Below are 12,174 nucleotides of genomic sequence, written 5' to 3'. Positions count from 1 at the left end.
AGTGTTTTCTTACCACAGCACGCTCTTCTCAGAGCCCAAGCAAATGCAGTACCTTACATTTTAAGGCAGTTATCTGCATCAAAACTATATTCAACAGGTGTAGCAGTTTAACCTGTAGATATTTATAAGCTATAAAGATGGAAATAACCATAGCAAATCTGCATCTTATGACAATACTGCAATTTTCACTGATATTGGCACGATTTTTGCAGTGAAGTCCATAGTATGGTAATTGGCAGATTTTCAACATAAATTCATTTTGGAAAGGATTGCTGAGATTACAGAAGTGAGCATCTTAAAGTATCCACAAAGTGAGTTCTAGTTCTTATTTCTCATCTTTTCCAAGACAGAAAAAACAAATGCACAAAGTTGTATAAATATTTAAGCAGAGTTATAAAAAGAGGAGGAGAACTCATTAGAGAAAAGTGTTCAGCAAGCAGAAGTCTTCAAGATAAAATCTTCCACAAGAAATCCATAAAATTAGACAAGTGTCATAGAGAAACTTAGATTTTCAAATTTAAACAAATCCCAGGAAGCCCAGACATCATTTGTCTTTAATTTTTCAACCGCTTTCAAAATCAAGAACTGCTACCCTAGGCAACATGTACAAGGGCTAAATCGAGTGCTGCTTAAATACTGTGTCAGTCTCCCTTGATGACTCTGCTCACAAAATGCATATGGAGAGACCATTTCAGTGTTATTGGAAAATTAGGGTGAAAGGCCTCTGGCAATACTCTTCCCACCAAAACTATGCACACCAAATACACAAAGCAAACAATAAGAAAACAATGGCACAGATCAGTATTTTCAAAAGTTCCAAATGCAGAATACTTGCCTACAAAGCAAAATTATTCATGCACTTTAGCACTCTAGAAGTTACTAAACACTCGAGAGTGTTCCAGTTTACTGGGGGCTTTTTAAGCTTAACAGATAAGGTTCTGCAGATTCAATTGCAAGCAGCGAACTATTTCACATAGACTTAAATGACAGGGAGCCTTTTATTCGAACTACTGCATCTGGATTCCAGCCAATCCCTCAACGAAACGTATAATTGGATAAATGTAGGTTATGGCATTAGTAGTATTCAAGTGCCTCTATTCTATCTAAAAAGGAAACTATTTTTCTGACCTTTAACTGTCCCTACAAATAAAGGAACAATTATTTCTCAATAAATGCATGCGTTGAAAAATAAAGAAAAAGATCAGTTATTTTTCCCCAGATTTCATAAACCCTCCTAATTTATCAGCTTCCTGAGGATCTGCCAAACCACCTTGTCTTCTGCGTCTACCCTTCAAACTGCATGAGATTACCAGAGGTGAGGCTCTCTATTCATAAGTGGGGGAGGAAATGTCAGCTCTTGGAGGTGTCAACTGTGGCAGATTTTGCATATAAAAAGCAAGAGAGAGAGGTATTATTCAAAGCTGTGCTTAGAAAGGCTTTTTCAGAAGCATAACAAAAAGGTGCATTCTCATTTCATTTGCTGAAAGTTTATCTAGCAAATAAGGGGTTTTAATAAAATATAAAAGTTCTTATAATTATTGAAATTACAGAAATTGAGACACAAACAACTGCCTCTCACCTACCACTCCCTGATCTGGAGGTAAAAATGCACCCTTTCCAGCACATGAATTTACTGGCATATTTTTTTGCATTTCTAGACAAGTCCTTGCTACTCTGATGACATGTTTAAGCAGCCCTTTCCTCTGATCTATGCAGCAGATAATTTTTGCACAGCCTGTTTTCACTCTGCGCTCAGCATGCCCACTGACTCTGCAGGAGTTCTGCTCGGGAAGTGAGAGGGAAAGCATGCACTACAGATCCACAAAGTAGATAGCAGCAAATGTCTGGCTTGGAAAAAGGCATAAGGCTGAGAATTTTTGGGGGGCGTTTTCTTCTTTTTTTTTTTCTTTTTTTTTTTTTAAGATGAAACTGAAAGGTTTTTTACCCCTTGGTAGAACTACTTTAATTTAAACTTGAATTCTGGGCATGTAAGAATAACTTCATTCATTTTATTGTTGTCTAGATGCAAAAAAATTTTACTTTTTTTTAATCGGGATATTTAGTTTGTTCAGTGCCCTTTGAAATAAAAATCCCTCAAATCACTCTAAATCTGAATAACTGTCAGGCTGGACTGAACTTCTCATACCACTACAGTATACTGAAATCAATGCTGTAGTTCTTTAAAATATCCAACTCAAATTTGTAGTATATTTTGTAAATTATATCTTCAATTAATAAACATAATTTATATATAATATATATACACACATATGGTTCACAAAAATGATTGAATCATCCTTATTTTCCACTTTCAGAGGAAAACAATGTGGGGTTTGTAATTTAAAAGGGCAAACAGTGCAGCATTGAAACATAACCACTTGAGGAAATCAGTATCAACAGCTGAACACTGGTCACTACAGAGGGCAGCACTGTATGTATATTACTGAAGGGTCTCAGTGACAAAGACAGAAAGGTTTGGTCATATATTGCTCAGAATTAGATACAAGCACACCAAAATCTTCTCTTCACGGGTATGTTGATTTCACCAATATTAAATTTTTGGAACAAAAGCATCTATCTTGTCCTGTAAAATCATAGTATGAAATAAGGAGAACAAACAGCATAAACCTACATGTACACACAAAATTTCTTATTCCTCAAACATCTCAAAGCCCAAATGTCAGAAGGTTAACTTTAAAAATCAGTCTCCTATGCTCTGCTGTGTTTTGGGATGGAAGGAGCTAGGAAAGATGGTTAAGAAGCTAGTAAATAGAATCTTTTGCCAAATACAGCTTATGCTAGATGAAGGTATGTATTTCAGAAAACCTGTTTCCAAATCCTGAGTTAGGCTGCAAAAGAAAATTCATTTAAATATCCTAATCATCACTGCAGCATCACTCCCTGAGGAGAAGCTGCCACATTCCAGTGCAGCTGGAATTCAAGTGGTGAGCCCCGACAGAGGGGTTATTGCAGGTCACAACACAGAGTAACTGGAAAAACAAAGAAAAACCCATGAATCCTCCTGGGCTCAACTTTCCTTTTACCCTAGTATTGGTGATGTTTCAGCAAATGACCTTGTCACATATTTTCTATAATATCTCTGTTATTGTGTACATCTTACATATTTTACCGTATTTTACCAAATAATTTTATTTCCTACAGTTTTACTTACAACTGGAAGTTTAAAAAAAAAAAGGAGGGTTGGAATTGATATTTCACTTGTAATATCAAGAAAGAAAGAAACTATTCCCAAAGAACCTGTTATTTAATATAATGCAGTAGAAAGAAAGCACAGATAAATAGCAGGTCACTAGTTTTTGACAGTCTCTGAGTTTGGGTACTGACCAAAGGCACCTTTGGAATACCAGGCCACAAGTGCTACATCCCTGTGGTTTGCAGTGACTACAACTAGTGCAGGGTGCTCAGCATTTCCCAAGACTAGAAATTAAGTCACAGAGCTCCTGTTGGAATATACACTTCAAGTCAAGAGTCATTCAAACTTACCTCCCTATCCCTGAAATGCCAGATGTGAATAAAAAGTGTATTCATGGCCTCAGGGATGTTGCAAAGCTTAATCAGCAACAGCGACCCTTCCTTGAGGAAAAGCTTTTTCATAACAACAAGAGAGTTAAGATAACATAATAAACCAAGAAAATGAAAAATTATTTACTATATATAATCTCTAAACAGAACTTGATTTTTTTAAAAAACTACCCAAGCACTTGGAACACTTGTTTTTGAGAAGGTCTCTATAAAACACAAGTTCAGTGTGAAAATAACTGGATTGTGGAAAGATTACAGCCAGTGAACAGTAATGCATGAATATCATACGGTCACAGAAAATAGTCTTGAAAAATCTTGTTGGTATTGCTTTGATCATATTTATGCTATTGAAATTATGACACAGGCTTAACATCTTTAAGGAAGATGAGAAATACATCTAGGCGAGATTTACAAAGCTCCATGAAATGTGCTTACAGCAATCCTATGCAGAACATCCAGTATCAACAGGTTTGTTATTGCTGTTGTGGAGTAAGTAAAAATATCAGAAAATAAAAGAAGAAATAGCACTTGCTTGTTACAAATATAATGTCCCATTCTGATTTTAATGAAAAGCAAGTAGGTTAGATTCTGATCTCTGCTATATCCACATGATTACCACTTCCCCAGGAGTGCATCCACTCCTAATGGCAACTCTGTAAATTAGATTAAAATCTGGGCTGATATGTGCATTAATTTAAACATTCAGATTAGATCAAGTAAGTCCTATGTGGTAACAGCCATTGTAGATTTAACATTCTATCTGTACATCTTTTCTTGGTGAATGTTAAATGGCTACTATAGGATCTGAGAAATAATTTGTCCTTTTAGGTCAAATCACATGAGAGTTTGTCAATGGGAAAAATCTATTGAATCTTCTTTGCTAGAATATTCTCCACCTTAACAAAAGAACTTTTTAAAAAGAACCATGTTTTTTTAATAATGTCCTTTTATTCTGACACTGCAGTGAATGAAATGAAAAACTGATCATCAGTTGAGTAAATAAAGAGAAAATCAGGAAAAACAGTAAAGACTAGTCAATCAAAAACCTGTAATGAATTGTTACTATTATCTCAAACACAAGCCAGCTGCATTACCCTCTCCTCAGGTAGCCATTACTATAATGTTTCACAATCCAGTAACTCCTAGGGCAAACTTCTGAACTCCTCCACTTTCTCTCACGCCAAGCCTTCACCAGGGACTGCAATTTCCCCTCTTTTAGTTACATTTCTTAACTAGAGGATACCACTGTTGGCTCTGTGGTTACACTCTTTGCAGGCAAGATTCAGGCAGACCTGAGCAGACAAGTGCTGATGTTCTAATCCAGCAGAGGACTTGTGCAAGTCAAACCTTCAACCAAACCAGCTGTCCAGCCAACAGACAGCCCCAAGGCAAAAAACTTAGCACACAGCTGGGTCCTTCCCTGAGTCAGGGCTCTTAATCAGACAGGCTGCAAGCTCCAGGAAACTGCAGTGGGGTAACCAGAGGCCAGGTTTTAGCTAAATTTATGAAAAATCTAGACTGTGTGTGTGAAGAAAAATGAAATTATTATATACATTTCACATCTGCTCTAATAAACCCCCATCAGTAGATACTGAACTTTCCAAGTTTTATTTTACATTTTTCACAAAGACATGCATATCTATCAGACACACAGGTACACAAATGTGTGCGTACATTTATTTCTTAGGTATTTAATTTAATGAAATGCAAGAGTTTATTTTTAAATCAAACTGCAACAATATATGATAATCACAATAATAATTATCTCTTAAGAATAAATCAACTCATGGAACATTTTCAATTATGATAATTCATTCCCTTCAGGTTGCTCGAAATCATACTGAATCAGAATAAAATCACTGAGGGAGGTTTAACCACACTTTCAGAAAAACAGTTGTGCGAAGAAGCGCACACTCTCCCCTCAAATTTCAATGTTCATAGCATCTGAAAAAATAAAGAAAAAAATATGCTGAACCACTGTAAGCACAACATTATTTGCAATATGAAAAAGTAAAAACAGTTTGTGATACAACTTCTACTTAAAACTTAATATAGCCCCCCAAAACAGAGCTGGAAATAATTACTAATTGGCTCATACAACTGAGAAATACCAGCCTTTTTATATCTGTATATGGGTAAGTCTGGATTCTGTTTCCCTCATTAAACATCATCTATGTTTACATGCATATGAGCCAGATGTAGATTAATGCTTCTTTCAAGAAACAGGAATTACTTATCTCTGAAGGCACATGAGAGTTTCCTCCAGATATATATATACACAAGTATATACATATGCATTATGTTCATAATTATGCTTTTCTTAAAATATCATTTAATGTATTACAGTAAATCGATATCACAGACTACAGTACTATAAGGACTGCAGAACCAAAATTGTGCTAAACCAGCTTCACACAAACACAGGTTTTTTTGCTTACCCAGCACTAAAGAGAATTTAAACCACGTGTAAGTCGGCAAGAAAATCAAACTACTTACAAAAGATTATGCATATGCATTTAAATGTCCTTTAGAATTGACCATAACAAAGCTCAACTATGTAAATATCTCTCAAAAATAAAAATAAAAATAACACCTGACACTTCTCACACCTTCATCTGCAGATGTATTTGCCTTAAACTGGATTCCACTGGGATCTCCATTCCGCAATACAATTAGAATATCTAATCATGTCTGAACTAACAACTAGATTATCTATAGCATTAAGCAACTTTACAGATTTGATAAACATCACACCCTTTTGCTTATGGCCAGGAATAATTGCTTCAGACAGAACTGAATCACCTTTGTGGGAAACAAATTAATTCCATGGAAAGGTATCAGGGTTTTCTGTTTTATGCTATACATTTACTTGTAAATAGTACATTAACAAAAATAATAAGAATGGACTGCTGCCTATTTAAATGCTAATTCTGGATGTTTGTTTAATCGTAACATTAATACTAACAGAATACAATACATCTGAATATAATTAATTTAAACTTAAACATGGATATCTGTGAAATATTTAGCAGTTACACACCTCTGAAGGGAGTTTTATTTTTGCGCTTACTTTTATTGTGCCTAAAAGTTACCTGTTCACACCACTTTAAAAAATTAGACACTAATACAAAAATTCAAAGCCTGATGAAATTACAATATCTGTAATTATCTCCTTGGTTTTGTTTTTACTTTTTTATCAAAAAAATTAAAATAAATCAGAGACCAAAAATGCAGAATACTCCCCCCCTCAAAAAAAAAATTGGTAAGCAAAACAATCATAAACCCAAGATGTTTATTAACCATATAGAACTGAGTACTACACAGTCGAACATTACTCAGTCAATACTGAAAACAGACAATCAAAATATCCCTCACATTACTCTGGTACACATGATTTTGACTCAAATATAATTAAATTATTACGTGATAAATGTTAATAAATTCACCTTATAGACTTTTACTATGAGATGTCCGATATGAAAATTTACTTAATAGTGAAAATCTTCCTCTCTTGTGCAATATAACTACCTCATAGGGACTATGTATACTGTTACCTGCTCACTTTACAATGTAGTGGTCACAGTCCATGGTGTTTTGCTTGATTTACCACATCCCATCTTAAAACACACTCCTGAGAGGTGGTAACTGTGTCTGTGTTACGCTTGGTTACTGTAACTGTACTACATCAGTTCGGACTAAAGGAGAACTAAAGATCTAACTACAGTTCTAACTAAAGATCTAAAGCTGTGAAGGCAGCAAGGTACTGAGTTTTTCTCACTGTTGGTTGCCAAGGAAGACTGGTGGTGTAGAATGTAATATGTTACTCCTGCGTGAGACCAATTGCTGCTGGCAGAGGTGGTCCTCTGTGGTGTTCCCTATGACCACCACTGCCACCCCGCTCTCCTCTGAGGCAGACCGCTTCCTTCCTCCCTTGCTCTGTTCTTCTGATGCTTGCATCTACATGAAGAGCACAGCTGGCATGTGAAGGTAGCTGAAAACTAACCAACCAAAAAAACCCCAAATCACCCAACCTTTTCTATAGGTACTATTTTCTTCGTGTTGCAGCAGCAATGACCTAAATCTCATAAGGGGCAAATATGGTAGGTGAGTCTGGATATCAAGTTGTTTGGCAGCGTAAAAGCAGAAATAACGAGTCTTCCTGCTTTCTGACAGGTGGAATCCCTTTGAAAAATATTAACATTCTCTTCATTGTAGAAAGGTTAAGTACGGACAACCAAGGAAACAGATGTGATCATAATTAAGAAATTATAAAATAGCAAAGTGATATTAGGACATTATTCTAAATTATCAAGGTATGTGAAAAAAAAGTTTCTCTAAATTCAGAATAGACTACTACTATAACAAAGATCAATCTTGACAAACAAAGCAAAATGTATTGATTTCTAATAAAATTAAACTGTAGCACTCTAATCACAAACTTCCTACTGTCACAACTTTTATGAAAGAAGTGAAAGACTTACCTGCCTAAAATCTGGCTTATTTGAACAGCTGGCTTTCCAGGAAGAGAAATAGTCTTAGGCTAAAAATCTAAATGTAGATTTAAGTTACAATATCACTATATAATTGCATATAAGTTTACCTTATTAAAAACTTGCACAAAACACTTGGATTTTTCAGTGAATTATTGTACCAACTACTGGGAGAATATTTACTCTCCACAGAACAGGGAACATGACTTTCTACTACCAAAAAGGTAATCCATATGCGTTGTCAACACTGTTTTCCAGTTGACAGAATTAATCAACATCAGTGATGTATTTCATAAAACTCCTAGTCAATTATGTCAGAGTAAGAATTTTAATAAACATTCTGTTACTTTGTGTGTATTATTTTTGGCACAGTTTTATAAAAGAACATCCTTGGCCCACCACAATAATCAGTGTGTATTGGTGCATATCTTTAGTGAGAACCTGCTTAGGTTTTTTTCTTTATAATCAAAAGCCTATTCTAAAGGGTTGTTAAGAGTCTCACCTCCTTTGGTTTGCAGTGGTATGCTGAGAATGTCAGCCTCTGTGCATGGCTCATTGTTCATGCTGATGCAATATAATGGTTCACCCAAGAAAGAAGGTTTCTTCAATCTTTTTCTGTTGAGTGCTCTTGACATAAAGTAACCTTCAGTAATACTCTCATCTCCCATCTTCTGTAAACCTTCTAGGTCATCAGGTTCCTCTGTTTGGGCCAGTGAATCCTTTGATAAGTGACTAACAGCCAATGCTTTGCTGATATAGTAGCCAGGGATTTCGCTCTCTGCACATAAGCTTTTGTCTTCGAGTCCAGCCTTTTCCTGAGCCATTAACATCCCTACAATATGGTCTTCAACTAACATTTTGGAAAGAGTAGATGTAGAGTGAAGAGTGGAGTCTTGACTTGTGTAAGAAGGGGGACTTAATCCAAAAGAAAGAGATTCCTGAGACTTTGGCATGGTAACGTTACTTATTGTTCTCTCAGGCTGCATACATTCTTCCAGAAAGGTCTTAAGCTGCTCTTCAGAGAGGCTCATTTGTTCTTCAGTCTGAAAAAAAAAAAAGAGAGAATTTCTTCTGTCAAAATATAATTAATTAAAAGCAGCGCCATAAAACAGTTTGAGAGACACAAAAGCACTGGCAGAACCCTTATATCGATATAAATGTTTATCAATTCAAACTTAATTTAAATATACATTTACATAATCACATCATTTATGTAATAGCCTCATTAGGTTCTAGATAGATTCTGTGCTGAAAGTTAGGACAGAAGTCTGATGTCTGCAAGGCACTGAGGCCTTTGACTTTGCATAGTCTTGCACTAGATCTGACCGCTTTTTAATTACCAGAGCATGTACTTTTTCATATATCTTGGTTTGTTATGTATCATAGACACACACACTTTAGGATTTTAGTTACTGAAAGAAAAATAGCGCATTGCTAAAAGGCTGTTGGGACAATGCAACTGGGGTCAGAAACAGTTTTGGACAGCACCAGCCCACAAACAGTGTCACATACTGACTGAAGTATTCACAGCTTCTCACCGTGGAAATGCCACACAGCCTCTCTCAACCATGTCAAGCATGACCCACGGCATGAGACAGAAGAAATTCTTCTTCTGTCTTCTTCTGTCTCCTGTAGGACAGTTTTAGTGCTTCCTTCAAGCTGTTACTGCTTGCACAGCTCACAGATGTATCTTTTCAGTCATTTTCTTATTCAGAGAGTGTCACACTCCTATCATTTTGTATCATACAGGTCTCCTTTCCTGGACATTCCTTAAAATTTGCTACCGAAGATAACAACTGATATTAGCTGGTTATGGTGATGAATAGCAAAGGACATTTTGCTCAAAGAGGCTTGCAATGGGAATTTACTTCCAGCTTTTACAATCCTTAATGCTCCTGAACACAGAGAAGCACAATACTCCCTGACACTTTAAATATTATAATGGTAAGTACAAGACCTATTTTAGATATGCATAATACACTTGCCCATGAAATAGGATATATAGGAGATATAATAATATATATTAAAATGTTAGAAACAATATGCAAAATTTAATGGAAAAAGATGCTTTCCACAATAAAAGCCTCAGGTCTACCCAACCCCCAAGAGACAAAGGATCAGCTGACAGTGTGATGAACTCTTAGGCTACTGTGATTTATGGTAAACAACAATTTTATTCATTGTGTAATGACTATTAATCAGAGAATTTACTTTCCATTGTGCTAGAGGATGGAGCTACAGTCATTTCAGAGGAGAGATCAATATCAGATGTAGAGTTGATTTTTTTTTCCCCCTGAAGGTCTCTGATCCAACTACAGGAGTGATATGATCCTGTTTGATGTATACGACATAAGGAGATCACAGCCAAAGTAGCACAAGGTGTATGGATTGCACCTGAAACTGAATATTCATGTTCATGAATAAAGACAGTTTTCAGTCAGCAAAGGAATAGAATTTCTTTGAAAAACTTGTGCCTATTAAAAATTACTCGGTGGCACTACAAAGTGAACAAGAATGACATTTCAGGTTACCATCAGTCACCATTCTGTACTTACACATTCAAAGATTAAGAATAGCTAATAGTCACTGCTACAGATTGAATACTGTAGAGTTCAGGCACTAATTGATGTGCTTAAGCTCAGCTTTATAGATCTATTCAACCCACTAGTCTTCCTGTACAGATCAATTTTCTTCCCAAAGATACTCCCAGTTTCCTTCTTACACTACATACAACAGAAGACAACTGCATTAAAGAAATCAAGATCATACGGGCTCTTAAACATAAAAAAAAAAAAAAGAAAAAAGAAAAAAGATCATCAACAGACTATCTCTGTGGGTAGAGATCATTAGGCAGATGAACACAAAATCAGGTAATTATATTGGGATTCAGATAGTCTTGTATTTTTGATAATATAACTGAAATCAAATCACTACCTTAAATGCTTATTTAGATAACACAAAAAACATGACTTCTTCAAACTTTTCTCAGGCTTTCAAATTTTAATCCTAGTGCAGAAAGTATTCACTGATAAAACATAAATCAGACAGGGAAAAACAATTAGCAGCAAAATACTATGAGGAATCAAAAATGAAACATGAAATTTTTCAAATTTCCACTCTCAGTTCAATCTACTAGCTCATGCTGAATTCCTTACATTTGATGACAGAGTATTTTAACTTGCATGCCAGTGTTTGTTTACAAGTAGCCATTATCAGAACGGACTCGCTATAAGAAACAAGATGCATTCACTAAGGCAGAGCGCCACATAACAGACCACAACTGAAGCACAGCTGCATCTACAGTATATCCACTGAGCAGATTATAAGGCTACATAAACATAACTACATTTGTAACACAGAAGATTCTCACATCTGGAAGCCCACATGGATTCCCACATGTTTTTGAGTGTGTGGTTCTATACTAACATATTTCAAAGCTCTTGGCCAAGACCATTTGGAGCTAATTTTATGTTAATGACAGGGCAATTCACTCACTGCAGAAAGGAATTCTGCATCTAGAGTAAATGAATGACCAAGTACAAAATTAAGATTGTGAGGAAGATCATTTTGTCCTGCCTTTCTCCTGTCCTTTTATTCTCCCCATCCCCACCCCATTTATCTGCAGTTCACTTTTCCTCATCCAAATTTATTTTTTCTTTTTTATCCTTTGAGGAAAATCATATGGCTTGTATTCAGAGATTACCTTGATTACTACCAGAGGGTTAAGTGGGAAGATTTGGAGCCTAAGGCATATGGGGACGGAAATGAGTATAACAGCTATAGAGTAAAAAAGTTTGGGAACTTGTGGGCTTGTTTTCCTCCAGAGTGGCAGGCCTGCGGGCAAATCACACATTACAGGGGGTTTTTTCTCTTTCTTTCTCTCTTTCTTTCTTTCTCTCTTTCTCTCTCTCTCTCTCTCTTCTTTCTCTCTCTTCCTCTCTCTGGATTTTTTTGTAAGGCATGCATGCTAAGATGCAAAGATAAGGAAAAAAAGTATTTAATAAACCTCTCCAAAAATTACATTTTAAAATACTAAAGGTGCACTGTTCATTATTTTCTTGTGCCAAAGTGAAGAGATGACTACAGGCTTAAGGAAAAATATACAGTGGAGGAGAAGATAGCTCTTAAACAACTATCAGTC

General features: G+C 35.8%; 1 protein-coding gene across 2 annotated transcripts in view; it reads right to left on the bottom strand.

Moving 5' to 3' along the window:
* The window catches only part of FSIP1 (fibrous sheath interacting protein 1), a 90,831-nt gene that overhangs the window by 10,769 nt on the left and 67,888 nt on the right, over window positions 1–12,174 (bottom strand). The window contains exons 12-13 of one of the 2 annotated variants that reach the window (XM_017829774.1): window positions 8,536–9,076; window positions 5,136–5,487 (exon numbers count right to left, since the gene is read on the bottom strand). In XM_017829774.1, coding sequence (XP_017685263.1) covers window positions 5,465–5,487; window positions 8,536–9,076 — 564 coding nt within the window. In that variant the 3' untranslated portion in view covers window positions 5,136–5,464. Of the gene's footprint in view, window positions 1–5,135; window positions 5,488–8,535; window positions 9,077–12,174 lie in introns of those variants that run through there. The other variant, XM_017829775.1, reaches the window with a different exon arrangement.

Source organism: Lepidothrix coronata, unplaced genomic scaffold (genome assembly GCF_001604755.1).
Source record: "Lepidothrix coronata isolate B3197 unplaced genomic scaffold, Lepidothrix_coronata-1.0 Scaffold168, whole genome shotgun sequence".
Taxonomy (NCBI): Eukaryota; Metazoa; Chordata; class Aves; order Passeriformes; family Pipridae; genus Lepidothrix; species Lepidothrix coronata.
The sequence above is the reverse complement of the archived record's forward strand: the minus strand, read 5'-3'. Positions and strand labels throughout refer to the sequence as shown.